Consider the following 17,263-nt stretch of genomic DNA (forward strand, 5'->3'; position numbering starts at 1 on the left):
GATAGATAGATAGATAGATAGATAGATAGATAGATAGATAGATAGATCTGGCAATCATCTGCAAAGAAGTCAGTGAAACCCAAGGGAGCAGATGAGATCGCCAAATGGGATTCTATAAAGAGTAAAGAGAAGGAGGTTTAGGATGTAGTGTTGGAGGATATCCACCATTGGTGTAGGTAATATGGATGAAGACTCAAGTAAAGGAGGTAGAGAAGGAGAGGTAGGAGAAACAAGCAAGAACTGAGTCCTAAAAACTCAGAGAGGAAAGAGTATCTAGGAGGAGAAGGTAGTCAACATTATCAAATGCTGCAGAGATGTCAGGAAAGGTCAAGATTGAGAAAAAAAGGTTGTGTTTGCCAGTTAAGAGATCTTCCTTAACTTTAGAGAGTGCTCTTTCAGTTGAATGATAAAGTTTTATAAGAGAACAAGAGGAAAGAAATTGGAGGCACCTCCTGTTTTACTTAATCTTTTTAAAAGTTTAAGTGAGAAGCGGAAGAAAGTTTGAGAAGATAGTTAGGCATGATAGGATCTAGTGAGGATTTTTCAAGGGTTAGGGAGACTTGGGCTTGTTTGTAAGCAGCATGGAAGGACCAGTAGGTAGATACTCTTTCTCTAGAGTAGGGTTGATTGTGAAAGTTGAATGGCCTCTGAGATCCCTTCTGTCTCTAACTATATGATCCTAGAATTCAGATTGACAGAGCTTCAAGAGGGACTTTATGTGTATACAGTTGATAAGTAGGCTTTCAAAAATAATTTTAGAGTTGTCCATTATTCCCAGAGTTGAAAAAAACTTTTTCAAGCTTAAAAGACGACTGTAGGGGCGGCCAGGTAGCACAGCGAGTAAGAGCGCTGGCTCCAGTGTTGAGAAGACCTGGAGATCGAATCCGGGCTCAGACACTTAGCACCCACCCAGAAACACCTGGCCGTGTAACCTTGAGCAAGTTACTTAACCCTGATTGCTTTAAAAAAATATGACTATTATTTGATCGTCTTTAGAAACTTGCCTTTTAGTATATCCCAAGGAATGGAAAAATAACATTTTACAGAAGACATTTTAACCTGATAGTTAAAAGTAGAGATTTCTAAGTAAAACTGGTAGTATGCATTTACCCAGAATTATATCAGTAATAAACACATTGCTGATCAGAAGAAGCACCACTGTGTGGAGTGAAATCACAGTAAAATCCATTAAGAAGAAAAACATTTGTGAATTATATACCAATGAGACTAAAATAGGATTTCAAAGCTTTTTTTTAAAAAAAAATTGTTTTCAATACTTTTTCTTTTTGGCAGTTGGTAGAATTAAAAACCAGTTAGAGTCATTAAAATAAAAGATTCTTTGAAAAGCCTGCCATTTTCACTATAAGCAAATAAGACCTGGAAGAGAGTTAATAGTTCAGATCACAAGTGACTTGGCAAATTGAAAGAAATCCCTTCTTGTCTAACCTTAGGATTCTTTCCTATTTATTAATTGATAATGCAGTTTTGGCTGAGGTAATTTATTTGATAGACTACATTTTCTCCCAAAGCCTTCCCTTATAACATTTGGAAAAGATTTTGTATTTGACTGTCCCATGTGTTCTCTTCAGTAATAACCTCTGGAAATGATTTTGTCCTTAGTTTCAAATACATTTGACATTTGTTATCAAACTCTTGTGCTCTTCTCATTGTCTAGGGTATTCTTCCCTAAATGAACAGTTCTTTAAGATTTAATCCATGCATTTTTTTTTAAAGCAATCAAGGTTAAGTAACTTGCTCAAGGTTACACGGCCAGTTATTTCTGGGTGTGGTGCGGAGTGTCTGAGCCCGGGATTCAATCCCCAGGTCATCCCGACACTGGAGCCGGTGCTCTTACTCGCTGAGCTACCTGGCCGCCCCTAAGCAATTGGGGTTAAGTAACTTGCTCAAGGTTACAAGGCCAGGTGTTTGTGGGTGGGTGCTAAGTGTCTGAGCCCGGGATTCGATCTCCAGGTCTTCTCAACACTGGAGCCGGTGTTCTTACTCGCTGTGCTACCTGGCCGCTCCTAACACATGCATTTTTGATGAAATTTTCTGACATGTAAGGTAAAGTTTTGTATTTCCTGTTTCTAGTTTCCAAGAAGGTATTAAAAAAACTTGTTAAACTGACTGGAGTTAGTTCTTCACTTTGTTTAGTAGGACCTGAGGCATTATGACGTCACTTACTATGAAACTGATTGTATTTATTTACATTGGAATTTTGCTTCATCATCACTGTCATGGTAACCTGTAAGATATCTATCATGAGCTATTCCTCCAGGATAGAAAAAGAGATGATATGAAAATGTTATCAGAACTTCAATAACTCTTTTCAGATAAATTTTCATGAATTTGACTGATTGCATTTTTTTTAAGAATAGCTTTGTATACTGAAAGAAGACCCATTAAAAATGTTCTGCTATGCAATTCTAGATTTAAAATACTTATTTCTACTTTGCCTATTGCTAAAATCAAAATTTCATGTAATTTTGTCACTGCAACCAACTTTGATGTTGAAATTGTAGCAAATAATGTATCAGGTACCAGTTCTTCTACATAGAAGCTAAAAAATATAATATAGTTTAAGTATGTATTATATAGAATTTGTATAAATTTCTCAAGCTGTGACAGTAGTTTGTAGTTTTTCTTAATGGACAATTATGGATTTCTTAATGGATAATTTTATGAATAATCTCCCATGTTGTCAGAAAAGTGCTACTTTGTAAAATTTTTAAAATAATTTTATCCATTTTGGCCAGTGTCAAAACTATCTTCCAATTCCAGTAGAAATAACTTCCCAGCAGTTTCTTTCTTGAGAAACCTTAAGGAAAACATCTTTATGGAGATACTAAGTGATATAATATGTTAGGAGATTTCAGGTAAGAAGTTTGGTTGACTGACTCCCACTGGGTGAAATTTCTGAGTTAAATTAATGCAGTTAAAAATAAATTAAACATTATGGAGAGTATTTCTGGTTCAAATAATGAAATCAAAGAATAAGAAAAACATATCCTGACAAACTTATTCCAGAACTTTTAACATCTTCAAAGACCAAAGGTCATTCAGCTAGCAGTATAAGCTTTGCTGACATGTTGTCAGCTATCATTAGCCTGCATCTGATACTTCCCAAAGGGTATAATTTTTAACAGTGGAAACTTTGTAAGATTCTGACAGGAACTGGTTTTTTGTTTTTTGGGTTTTTTTTTTTTTGAGAAAAATCTTACCTTCAAGTGTAAGTACTATCAGCCTACTTCTTCATTAAATACCTCTCAAGAGACCAAATACTGCCTTCTAAAAAGAAGCAGAATGATTAAAGTAACACTTCATTTATCTGGTTTTGTAAGGACATTAACAATTCCACATAAATGGCATTTTTAGATAACTAAAACTTCAAAATCTTATTTAGATGCTGAAGGCTCCCTGTTATGAGTATGCATTATTATACTGTGAGGCAGTTAGGTGACATTGTGGATAGTATACCATACTTAGAGTCAGGAAGACCTCAGTTTGAATCCCACCTCAGGCACTTCATCTGTGGAACTGAATTAATCTCTTTCAGCCTCAATTTACTCCTAGGTAATAAAGAAATAACAATACCTACCCCCACAGGATTTGTTGTGAGGATTAGATAAGATAACACAACACAGGCAAAGCACTTTACAAAACTTAAAATGCTATACAAATGCTATTATTAATATGATGTATATATGTGGTTATTTACTTATATACTACAGAGCTCCTAAAAATTATCGTTTATCACTTTGAATTCTTGTATTTTCTCTTATTATTTTCCTGTTTTCTCCCTCATTGTCAGGCTACAAATTGTTATCATTACATATGAAGTAAACATAAGTGGATTCAGTAAGAACTAGAGGGGCTTCTTTTGGAGAAAATTGCATGAGCTTTATTGAATTAGGTATTGTAACGCTCTATTTTGTCTGTTAAGAGACCATTTTCCCCACCATCCATATCTCCTTCCTTAACTCCCTATATGCCTCCCTTTCTCTCTCTGGTTCCCTCCCTTCTTCTCTTCATTCCCTCCCTCTTTCTTGATATTTTCCCCTGTATCTTTCTCTATACTTCCCTCGTCCCTCATGGTTGAGGTTCTATGAAAAATGCTCTCTAAGACAGCTGAAATAATGATATATTTATGAAATATACTAAGACTTTAGTCTTGCTGAAGTAATTGCTAGCTCCTGTATAGCATTAGTAAGTAATTAGTAAGTTCCAAGCGTAGTTGCTGGCAGTCATCCTCAGGTATAGAGATGATGATACCTGAGTTATTGAGACAAGCCAGAGAGTTTTAAAAGAAGAGGTTTTCTTACCTTATACATTTGTCAGACATTGAGGCAAAGATACATATATTCTGTTTCTAGTTCATTTGACTGCCAATGCTTTCTCTGTATCCACACCAGATCTACAAAGGCGGGAATTTGGGTTGATGCAGACCTTTTATAGCATCAGAAGGATATCAGGTTCATGTCACCTTAGCCTTTTGTTATCTTTGAAACAAAGAAACCTCTATGCCATAGCTGCGTAGTGACTACCGGTCCAATGCATCTCTATGTCCTGTTTCCCAGTTAAGCCTGTCTGCTCCAAAGCCTTATATCCAAGAGACTTCCTCATATTTGGCTTCTTAAAGGCCCAGATCTTCACTGTAAGGCATATAAGCCTGACTATTACGAAACACAGTGAGAAGAAAGAAAATAAGCAGAAATGTTTAGAAAAAAGTAGAACTATGTAGAAAAATGGAAAGCTCATTTTTGGTTCAAATGTTTGCTTGCTTCCTTCTCTCTCTTTTGCACCTGGCTGTGCATACTTCTGTGAGTGATTGGTTTGACAATGTGTCATGAGGTAGGGAGGAGTTGATACAGACAAACTGTTGGATGTAATGTGCCAGATTTTCAGAATCATGTTTTTAGTTTAGTTCCCTGGTGAAAAGAAAAAGTGAAAAGCATAATTGTGAAAGGAGGTGAAAAGTTTAAAAATGTTGGAGACAGTTTTATTCTATTATAAGAATTCTTATTTTGGTAGTGATATTTTCTTGCTTGCTGACCCAGAATCAGAAATAAGAAAAAGAAGTGATATTATTCCTGCTTAAAATTGCATTCAGACTTTTGGGGCATCCTGTACATATCTGTGCTCAGATTTGATCAGAGGAGAGTACACTGTATCCTTTGGAAAATTGCTTTTAATGATCATTGTCTCTGAACAAAGGCTCATTTGTTTAAACATTGCTTAGCTGTGTCTTGCGTATAGTGAGCATTTAATAGAGACTCAGCTTTAAACTTCCTTTTCTGGTATTGAGAAAACATAAGTCTTTTATGATGCGCAGAACAAATAGAGTCTGGGCACTCATGCAGAAGCACTCAGTCTGGAGAGTCTCAAGGTAGTGGTAGAAGTCAAACAAACCTGACCAAATGATGAGGAACTAGGGAGCTGAATGTGGAGCTGGTAGAATATCTTTTTCTGTTTGAGATACCTCAGTAGAGGACCTTAAAATGACTGTCTTCCTGCTCTGTCCCCTTCCCCCAGAAATTTCAGCTTGTCCCCATAAAATGTATATGTAGCCATGAAACAGTTGTAATAAATGTAGTTGTTGCTCAGCAATCTCTTCCCTATTCCATTCCAAGGCCACAAAATTTTAATGTTTTAAAACCACCCAGAGGGATTCTGTTGTTGCCATCTCTGCATTCTCCTTCCCCCACCCCCTAACCCCTTCCCCAGTATCTGATAAGGAACAGCTTGTTTTCTTGGGAAAATTTGGCTTTTTTTTTTGTTGAGTTTGGGAGTTGGATCTTTATGGCAGCAAATGAGCTAAATTATATTGCAAAACTCAAACCAACTGTGTATAAATCTAGTAAAAGTTTTGACAGATTACTCCCACTTACTGATAATTGACATTTGCTTTCTCTACTTATAATAATGATGAATTCAGGCTTTGCTGCTTAATAATGAGGTGTCATTGGTCATAACTGTAAAATGAGGGAGTTCTAAATTTACTCACAAGTCCCTTTCAGCTCTAAATTCTATAAACCTGTGAATTCCCTAGTTAAGTCCCAACACAAAGATATTTGTACTACTCCCTAATTTTTCTATGTATGTTATTTAATATTGCCAATGAAACATTTAAAATGTATATTAGTTTGGTAAATTTATTAAAAATCTTCAGCAGTTTTGCATTGACCCATCCTTATAAGACTTATAATTTATGAGTCAATAGATCAGGGATTGATCATTGATCCTAAAGCAGGCCCAGACCAGTAGAAGCTGATTTGCATGAAGTCTTGTAGGCATGGTAGTTGATCACAAGGTTTCCTTTGAGGAAATTTTCCCCAGTGAGCCTGTGTTCCTGAACCTTCAGTGATAAGGAAGTCAGAAGCAATCCTGTTATTCAAGAAAGGGTTATAGAGAATATGAATAGCTACAGTAGTACTTGTATTTTGTCTAATACTTTTTGGCTCCTCTGTGTTTTCTACAGCTTGCCCTTAAGGACCCTGTACACACGGTGTCACTGCAGCAGTTTGTCTATGAGAAGCTCAAAGCACAGCAGGAATTGCTGGGAGAGCAAAGCTTTCAGGCTCTCATGGAGACAGTGGATACAGAAATTGTCAACCAACTACAAGAATTTTTACAGGGCTTCTGAAAGCCCAGCTGGAACCTTGGGTGGCTAACTCTCTCTTCCTGAAATAAGACAAATACCAAGCTTACTGAGATGGAGCTGACATGCTAAAGAAATCAGTTGTGAAAGAAAGTAAAGAAGAAGAGACCACAAAGCCATTTTTTTTTTTTTTGGTTTCAAAAAAGGGGGGAAAAAAGGAAAAAACCCCTTATAACGAGAGTTTAAAAACCTGTTCCCAAAAAGAGTAGTTTTGTATTGGGGGGGGGGACCTGGAGTTTGCAAGAGGAAATGTGCTCATTGAAAATAGCTGCTTAGTTTATTGTTAAGAGAAGAAAATGGTTTTGATTATCATTTAATCATGTACTCTTAACACTTAAGAAGAAGCGAAGGTTGATAGTCAATGTCTGAAATGTTTTCCTGCAGCAAAAATTAGCTCAAGTTGGTGACTGCCTTACCCATTTTTTAAGTGAATGAAACTACAGATTTTTTTTAAAAATGGCAAAGCCATTTTTGGAAATAATTGGAGACTAAGAAATTTGGTCATTAGGTATAAAAATATATATATAGAGAGAGATATATATATTCCTAAGATTATCTTGAAAGGGAAATGTTTTCATCTAAAAAAAAAGAAAGCCAGTTATATCAGCCAAATGCTTTTATTTTCATTGTACTAATCTGATATAGGGACTGTTGTTAGTAAAGGGATATTTTTCTCATTTTATTTTCAGGAAACACACTTAGTCTTTAAATATGTACTGTAAGGCCTGCACAATGAACTTGGGATACTGCAGTGTCAGGTAGGAAACCTGAGTTCACTGTTCACTCCCATTCCTTTTTATCAATCATTAAGGCTGCTAGCCCTAATGTGAGCCCCAGGGAAAACTGAGGCGCTAGCTATAGACCATCTTTAAGAAAAGCAATGAATTGTTGTCCAGGGGGTACCTGGCTCACCTTCCTAAACTGGAAAGGGAACAGATATGAGTCAGGGGCCTTAAAAGATACTGGTGAGGATCAGAGGACAGTATAAGAGATCATACATAATAGTGATGCAAAGAATCTGCCTTCCTATTCCTCAGAGAATATGTAGTACCAAAAAAGAAAAAAATTTAAAAAGCCTTACTTTGTTTTACTTCTTCCCCTGTTGTAAGAAACCTTTAAGACATTTTTTAGGAAAAGTTCTAAATTAAGGTTAGGAAAATTTTGATCTTTCTATAGAAAGTTGGGTACAGTATGTAACTGTAGGGAACCCACTGCCCCTTTGTAAGCTGTGGAACCCAAAATGTATTCTAGTATTTGATGTTTTCAGCAAGACAAAGAACGTATATGGTCTCATTAAAGTTCCAAAGATACCTCATCTCTGACTGATTTAGTCTGATTGGTTGCTTTCTCTACCACCCACTCCCACCTCCCAAATGCCAATTTCATAACAAATTTCACAGGGAATTTCAAACAGATGCCTCATTTCACAACTCAGTAGGAAGATAAAAAGGTAGTGTGGCATATTGTCAATGGTAATACTGCACTGGCAAATCATAGTGACACCTGGAGTTTGCTATTTCATTTAATCACAAAAGTCTTCTTAATCTGGACTTCATTCCACATCTTTTCTGCCTCTGTCACTCAGTCCAAGATTGTTCTAAATGGAATCTGTTCATTTGACATGACTTTATTATGTTGGATAACTTCCTTCTAATCGTAACAGAAATGACCTAATAAGCTCTTTTAAAATAATCCTCAGATCTTAGATTTGTGGCTTTTCAATTAAGCCAAAGTACAAGGTGCCCCAAAAGTCTTAAACCTTAATAACTTGAAATTGTACCAAGACTTTTGGGACAAAATGTATTGAAAAAATATTTGAAAAAATACATAGTATTAGATAAATTCCAAATTGTATTAGAATCTCTCAATAAGTCCTATTACATGCTAAAGGGTTTTTTTTTTTTTTTGGTTTGTCTTGCTTCTCATTTTGTATAACACTCAATTGAACACAAGGCTTCTTTTGAGGAAATTTTTCTCAAAACATTGAAAGATCAGCATTTTCCTAATCTGAATTCCTTCTACTGACCTCTTGACAGATATCCAAGAAGCCACATTTAAAAAAAAAATTATTTTAGTTTACAACATTCAGTTCCACAATCCCTTGAGTTTCAAATTTTTTGCCCTTTCCTCGCCTCCCCCTTTTCCCCCATGGTGGCATGCAATCCAATATAGGTTCTACAAATACTTTCACATTAAACATTAATCATTTTGTAAAGGATTATAACCAATGGAGTGAACAAAAGAAAGAGGAAACAAAACAAAAGAGAAAACAAGTTGTTTCCTTCAATCTTCATTCAGACTCTGTAGTTCTTTCACTGGATGCAGATAGCCTTTCTATCATGAGTTTTGTATTTGTCAAGAAGTCACATTTTAAAAAATCTTTGGTTATGAGGTGATCCCTAATCCATCCTGTCACCACAGAAACAGCCTTGTGACACTTATAAAAACACAAATTTTCTAATTTTCAGTTTTCACTGAAGTCCTTGTCCATCTTTTCATGCTCTGCCCACCCCTGTAAAAGACTACATAGTCTTTCAGGGATCTAACTCAGTTTTCCTACTTAAACACAAGATTCTTTGCCTCATTGGTAAAAAATCTGTGGTGGTAAATACTTTATAGAGGTCCTTCTCATTCTATTTTTTCTTTGTCCATCTCACCACTTTATTTTTATTTTTATTTTTTTTGCTTTTTGGAGGGGGGGGGAGGCAGGGCAGTTGGGGTTAAATGACTTGCCCAAGGTCACACAGCCAGTAAATGTTAAGTGTCTAAGGCTAGATTTGAACTCAGGTCCTCCTGACTCTAGGGCCGGTGCTCTATTCACTGCGCCACCTAGCTGCCCCCACTTTTTTATTGATCTTTTTTCTAGTCCCTACTTTGAGCCCCAATTTCATTTCAATTGCTTCTTTCCTTTGTGAGATGGTAGCAGAGAGAAGAGTTAGCTAGAGCATGAAAGTTTTTTGTTATTCTGTGCATTCCCTATGGGATCAGGACCCACAGGTACCCTGTTCCACTCTTTAGCCATGTGGTCAGTGGCCAGAATACCTAAAGCAAAGTACACCAAATGGGAATTGGTTTATAGTTAAGGTCATATACTAGATTACCTATGATAACTCTTTATATGTCTATGATTCACTAATTGAATGCAACAAATGTTTTAAGCGCCACCTTTGAATTGTACCAAGTGCTTGGAGAAAAAAGACAAAAGTAAACAGATACCACCCTACAAGCTTTGATTCTGTAACAGAGAATGGTTTGGTCCATCATAGAGCCAGACCTATATGGGAAAGCCTTTTAAAATATAAAGCATGGGGCGGCTAGGTGGTATAGTGAATAGAGCACCAGCCCTGGAGTCAGGAGGACCTGAGTTCAAATCTGGCCTCAGACACTTAACACTTACTAGCTGTATGACCTTGGGCAAATCACTTAACCTCAATTGCCCTGCCTTCCCTCCAACAAAAAGCAAAAAAAAAAATTTTTTTTTAAATAAAATATAAAGCATGCCAAGAATGGTACCATGGCCAGATATTAACATGAAAGTAGTTCAGAAGTCCTAGACAAATCTTAAATGACAAGGAAGGTAATTTTTGAAAGAAATTTTTATTACAGACTTCACCATCAATTCTTTGTAGCATTAAAAGGCACACTTTCCCTAATAAAGTAAGCAATATATCTCTGCATCTTTTCCCTTAGTCCTCATGAGTTTAAACTTATTGCACCTTATGGAGAGCACCTTTCAATAATTGAATGCCCTTTTTAGACTTTGCTAATGCATACTTATTTACAAAATACGTGTTAGGATTAAAATAACGATGTCACTTTATTTCTGACTCATCTTAAAGTCAGCATCAGATACAATACTTAGAATTTGACTAGTGCATGTGAAATTTACCATCAGATGTCAAGGCACCAGGAATGATACAAGCCTAAAACTCAAATACTTGACAGCCTCCCCCCCCCCCAAAAAAAAAAGTAGAAATACTCAACTTCCTGCCTAACTTTGAAAAGACACACCTCTACCACCCTGCTTGTCTTTTCAAGTCATATTTAGTATGATATATGAGTTAAGCCTCATGAGAGAATAACAGAAAATTAAAGAAAAGTCTATTAAGCCTCATGCAAGTTCCCTAAGCCCTCCAGCTAGATCTATGAAACATGAATCAAATCCACTGTAATGTTTTGACCATCAGCCATATGAGTCAGACCACTAGGTGTCATAATTGAGCTAAGAATTATTACTACAGCACTAAGGATCCTAACTGTTATTGGGCAAAGAATAAAAGAATATATGCCACATGGCTGACCAAGTCTCAAAATCCCTGAACTGTGTGATAGATGGTGGTACAGCTGTCACTGGAGATTTCATTAAGTAGGAAACAGGCCCCATTTGGGACTAGTTGTGGCATAGGAAGGATGGTGTACCCTTTTTGTATAGGTGATACAGCATAGACCAAGGGAATGGCCCAGAGTAGCGTTCACATAGTATACCTTGGGGAAATGTGGAAAATTCAAGATAAAACAGGGCATTCAACCAGCCTCTCTGTAAAGCGTAGACATCAGTATCCACTAGAACCCCTTTTGAGGTCCCTTTATGTATACATTTTTTCATTATTGTCATTTTGCATCATTATGCATTTTCAGGGCATAAATGGTGTTTCCTTATCTATTAGACAATTGGTTTTTGATCTTACAGATATAATAAGTCTCCCCATTCCCACACAATCATGTGGGCTAGGTACAAACTTTTCAGGATCTTAATGGAAGACCCCAGGGATGTAGAAGTAAAGAATGACACTCCTCCATAAAACATAGTCCTTGGTTTCCAGCAACTTTCACCCTATCTCTTTCAAATTTCCTTTCAGCTGTCTTTCCACACTATATAACTCTCATAGAATCAGAGATCTACAAGTCATTTAGGAGTGACACCTTGTCATATGTACGCCATTGTAACTGGGGTGAGAGTGGGGAGAGAATGGTTATATAATTATAACTAGAAATTATATATTATTACAAATAGAAAGAAACAACAACCTACCAAATCCTACAATGAAAAGAATACTGATTTTAGAATTAGAAGACCTTGATTTGAATCCTTTATGACTTTGGGCAATTTATTTAATCTCTCTGAGCCTCACTCAGTTTTATCACCTCTGAGTCCAAAGTATTGCTCTAATGGTGTACCTAAAAAAGAGTTTCTTTGGATGTTTTGATAAGAGACACTATAAAGTTCTGGTGATTTATGTGGGAAAAAATGATAACATCCAAAGGAATCTAAAAGATATTTCTCAGGACCAAGTCCTGAACAAAAGAGCTGAAGACCTCAGAGGCACAAGCAATATTTTCATCTCTGTTGAATCCCAGTAAGGGATTCAGAAGAAAAGGGGCAGATTTGGGGGGTGACTAAGACAATGTCTGAAAATGGGGTTTTGATTTCTTCTCCATGTTATACCATAACGATGGGCTCTTGGCTAAGGATGGAGTGCACTCAACAAGGTTCCTTAAGAATATATCTATCTGGGATCACCTCCTGTTAGAGAGGTGATAGACTCAGGGTGCATATTGTGATAAGTGTTTTCTTTTACATGACCACTGAGAGGGAATTAGTTTTGTTTGACTATGCAAATTTGTTACAAGATTTGAAAAAAAAAATTTACAATAGGGGAAAGAACATGTATTTTTGTTATTTGAAAACATTTTATTTTTTAAAAATAAATTGTAAATTCCTTTAAACATATCTGGGTTTAGCAAGGCCTGCTTGAGACTTACAGAAATACAATTACAAAACACTTTTTAAAGAATGATAGAGGTTGGGTTCTACCTATATAAAAAAATGACAATCCTACTTAGACCAATTCTAGATCTAGTTCTACACAAATCAAACTATGAAGGGGGCAGCTTTATTGAGCCAGACAATTGATTTGAAGGAATAAAAGGTCTTGGAATCTCAAGGGAAGCCATGAAAAAGTAGGAATGAAGGGAGAGAGGTCTTACGTATTTGCATCAACTCCATAGTTTTATCTCTGATATGAATCCAGTGTCCAAGATACATAAGAAATTAATGCAAATATTTAAGACCCAAGAGCCATTCTCCACTGAATGACCCCAAAGAATAAAAACAGTGTTGGCTATATTCCCAAATGAATATGATTTCACTTAGCTCTCTTGGCTCACTTGCTCCCCACATGGTCAAAGGATGTGAACAGCCAGTTCTCAAAAAGAAAAAATTACAAGCTATTTACAATCATATAAAAGATTGCTTCAAATCACTAATAAGAGAAAAGTAATTTAAAATAACTCTTAGCCTTAATATACCCAGCAAGTTGACAAAATTCACAAAATGTGGAAATAGTCTATTGTCAGAAGAGCTGCAAAAAGGCAAGTACAGTAGCACATTTTTGGAAATGTGGATTTGTCCAACTATTCTAGAAAGTAATTTAGAATTATGCTAAGAAAATAACTAAGATGCCCATATCCTTGGTTCTAGAGATCCATTACTAAGCAAATGCCCCAAGGAAGTCAAAGACAAAAAGTAGTCTCCTATGCATATCTGTGCATGCATATGTGTATATGTGTGTCCATGTATGTATGCGTGTGCAATAACAAAGAACTGGAAACAAAGTAAATACCTATGGATTGGGTAATAGCTAAACATTTGTTATGATTGGGCCACACTTAAAGATGGTACTACCTAGATTAATTTATAGCATAACATGTAATGTTATGCTAATCTATATACATTTATATAAATGTAATGAAATATCACCGTGCTATATAAAACAATGCCTAAAGAATTCAGAGCAGTATAGGAAAACTTGTATGCACTAATGCAAAATGAAGTAAGCAGAAGCAACAAAAAAAGGTATTCACAATGGGTACAACAATGTAAATTTTTTTTTTTTAAAAAAAAAAGGTAAACACTGTGTAAACTGTGATGACCAAAAAGCTCAACCCTGGCAAAAAAAAAAAATAAAATAAAATAAGAAAATGCACCTCCTCTTCTTTGTGAAATGAAGGACTACTAGTATAAAATATTTCATTTACTGTTAGACTCATTTGTCAGGCTGGTTTCACTAAACTGCTTTTTTCTCTTTTATTTTTTCATTACACAGGATGGTTCCCTGAGCAAGGGAAGGGTCAGGGGGAGGTGGTGGGAATATATTGGAAATGAAAATACTGTAAAAACAAAAGTTAGTAATAAAAAACTAAAAAGTAAAAGACTTGTGGTGAAAAAGAAAAAATTACATTGACCTCTTCTTGCAAATAGCATAAGAAGAGATTTAAACTGAAAAAGGAAGTAAACAAACTGCCCTCCTAGAATTGTCAAGTATTCTGCCATGGAAGAGCGCAAGTGCAACACAGATTTGGAGACAATGTCCGAGGGTACCATCCATCAACCTGTGCCTCAGTTGTCTTTGAACAGGTGCAAAGAGTGCAACATTAATCCTAACACAAGGAAGCCAATGACCTCACAGATATCATTGGCACTCACTGGGATGGAATTAACACCTGGAATGTGGCCATGGAAGGACAGACCACTAAAAAGGAACAGAACAGAGAAAATGGACAGGGAGGATGCATTGTAGATGCAATAAAGCATCCCCATTAGGTTCCACTGTCTTTGGGCCCTCATAAGCATAGGCTCAAATTTTGGAGACTTTTTAATGGTCATTTGCTCCCATCCTATCTGAAAAGTGGGAATTTTTGAGGTTAACTTAGGTCTTAGCTCCCCATGATCACAGACAACTTAAAAAGAACAGCATTGAAACATTTAATCAGGGCAGAATTTAATAACAGCCACAGAAAACAATATTAGCTACCTTACCAAATAAGTATGGTTGGTTTCATTTCCGTTCTTCTTGAATAGTTTGGGACTCAGATCCTCTAAAACTTATACTGTTCCAGTAGTCTACAGTTAGAGTAATTCTTAGAGAAAGGTTGAGTCTATCTAAAATCCCCCTTTCCCTTGTTCATTCCTCCCATATCAAATGAGATGATTGGCACATGATAATTGCTATATAAATGTTAACTGTTATATACTGGTCTGCACCTTCTCTATGCAGTCCCCAAATTGGCATGCCTCAGATGTTGACTGCTACTTGACAGTCTTTTGTCATCTGTCCCAGTTGATTAGGGAAAAAAAAAATCTCTTGTCAAATATGTCTAATAAGGATCTGGTACTCAAGATATATAGACAACTAACAGAAATGTAAGCCCAAGAGTCACTCACTCTAAAAGTTAAAAGGCCACAGGATATGAACTAACAGTTTTCAAAAGAATGAGAAAATTATAGCATTTATATAGGGTTTTAAGGTTTGCAAAGTGCTTTACAAGTATTACTTGATCCTTACAACAACCCTGAGGGGTAGATGCTATTATTATCTCCATTTTACAAATGAGGAAACCAAGGCAGGCAGATGTTAAGTGACTTGCCCAGGGTTACACAGCTAGTAAATATCTGAGGCTGGATTGGAATTCAGAGCTTTGTAACTCTTAAATCCAGTGGTCAATCCACTGTACCACCTACTTGATTCCAGACAACCGTAGGACTATTATTACCACTATTGGTACTACTACTCCTACTGTTACTACTACCACTGCTGCTGCCGCTCTTGGTAGCTACTACTGCTACTGTTGCTACTACTATCACTGCTACTACTACTGTTGCTATTACCACCAGCATTCTTACCACCACCACCATCACAACCACCAAGATCTATGGAAAAATAAAAACATCAGTTTGTTTTTGTGTCATTAGCAATAGCTTTAAAAACCAACAAGGATTTATTAGCAGAGTGAGTCTGGACACACTGAGCCTGAAGACATGCTATGAGGTACATACCATGTGCTCTCCTTATCACTCATTTTTTGACTTTCTCATTTCCATTTTCCTACTCATAGAAAGAATAATTTGACAACATAATTGATGGCTAGACTTTTTTTTTTTATTGACCCAGCATCTTCATTATGTTTTCTCAGCTTGTTAAATGATCCTTGGGTTGACCTAGCTTTGAGTTCTGGCACCTTCCTATTTTATATGTTGGCATCTCCTGGTGATGATTAGAACTCCCATTGACAGTATTCTCAGACTGAAACCCAGGATGTTGGTGATGACTGATAATGGCTGGGATGCTCTCTCATTCTCCCTCTGACTCTGTTTTTCTTCCTGCCTCTTTCCCTCTTTTCTCTCTTCCTCTATCACCTCCTTTCCCTTTCCTTCCCTTTCCTTTGACTCTTAGAATCCTCTGACTTTCTTTAAGACTCAGTGTAAGCATCACCTGTAGGAGGACTTTCTTAGTCCCTCCAGCTGCTAATGCCTTCTCTAAGTTTATTGTTGTTGTTGAGTCATTTTTTCAGTCATGTCCAACTCTTCATGACCTCGTTTGGGATTTTTTGGCGAAAAAACTAGAATATGCTATTTCCTTCTTCAGCTCATTTTAGAGATGAGGCAACTGAGACAGAGTTAAGTGACTTGCTGTTATAGGAAAGTAAATTTTTAAGATCTTCCCTGCCCCTAGGCTTAAGTGCACCTGGAGCCTGTGGTAGGAGGCTTGTTTCTCAGGAGATACTTTGTGATTGGGCAGTGGGTCAAGAGGGTTGTTACATTCCCTGAGCCATGAGAAGGCTATATAATCCCTGATATGAGACTTTGTTTTGGGGCTCACTTTGAGAAATACTGTGTGATTTGATCAAATGAGACTCTGGGCAGCTGTTGAGAGCCCCCCAGCTTTGAAAATCCAGATGTTGATGCTTCCCTCTCTGGTAACTGTGATTTGGTATGGATGCAATGGTTGGACAGTTGGAGGCCTGTCTGCTTGAAATGTTTCTGTCTGTATACTCTGAAGTTCGGGGTGCCGACTTTTCCCCCTGAACTAGGTAAATGATATGTTTGATTGATTAAAGCAAGATTGTTAACCCATTTTGAGTTGCTTTCCTTTAGAAAAGCAGATCTAAGAACCTGTGTTGGCAGCCACCCTGGGTATGCTGGGGTGCTTGCTGCTACACTTGCCCAGGCTGACACAGCTAATAAGTATCTGAGGTCAGATTTGAACTCAGGAAGATGAGGCTTTCTGACTCTAGGCCTGGCTCTCTGTGTACTGTGGCGCCACCTAGCTGCTCCAGTGAGGGTCTCACGTTGTGTGTGGCTTATATGTACCTATAAATGTATATGTTGCCTCTCATATTAGAATGTAACCATTTTTGAGGGCAGGAACTACATTCACTTTTTCTTTATGTCCCCTGCCCGTAGCATAGTGCTGGACATGTAAGTAAGCACTTACTTGATAGACAAGCCAATAAGTCAACAAACAAAAATGCTTATTGTTTGGCTGATTAACAATAATAATACTATTTCACATTCATGACATATTGTGGGCGGTGGCTGTTAAAAGTACAAATTGTGCTGCTAGAGTTACATCTATCCTCACCTGGCTGATTCCCCTGTTTTCTGCTGTTACAGAGTAGGGTAGGCAGTCTCATGGTTAATTAATTAATTAATCAGCTGAGGGGAGTAGTATATTATTTGGCTGCCAAGTCAGTAACCTCCCTCCTCCCATTAGCTTACTCACAAGCCTATGACCCCACCCAAGTTCAACCTAGGGTTGGAGATAG

General features: G+C 36.9%; 1 protein-coding gene across 2 annotated transcripts in view; it reads left to right on the forward strand.

Moving 5' to 3' along the window:
• Positions 1-7,980, forward strand: part of IPO11 (importin 11) — a 230,997-nt gene extending 223,017 nt beyond the window's left edge. For both annotated transcript variants that reach the window (XM_069096384.1, XM_069096383.1), the window contains one exon: positions 6,479-7,980. In XM_069096384.1, the coding sequence (XP_068952485.1) occupies positions 6,479-6,643 (165 nt within the window). In that variant the 3' untranslated portion in view covers positions 6,644-7,980. The remainder of the gene's footprint in view (positions 1-6,478) is intronic.
• The last annotated feature ends 9,283 nt before the right edge of the window (positions 7,981-17,263 follow it).

Source organism: Petaurus breviceps, unplaced genomic scaffold, assembly GCF_028583685.1.
Source record: "Petaurus breviceps papuanus isolate PSGF00001 unplaced genomic scaffold, PetGlider_PUasm1.0 229, whole genome shotgun sequence".
Classification (NCBI taxonomy): domain Eukaryota; kingdom Metazoa; phylum Chordata; class Mammalia; order Diprotodontia; family Petauridae; genus Petaurus; species Petaurus breviceps.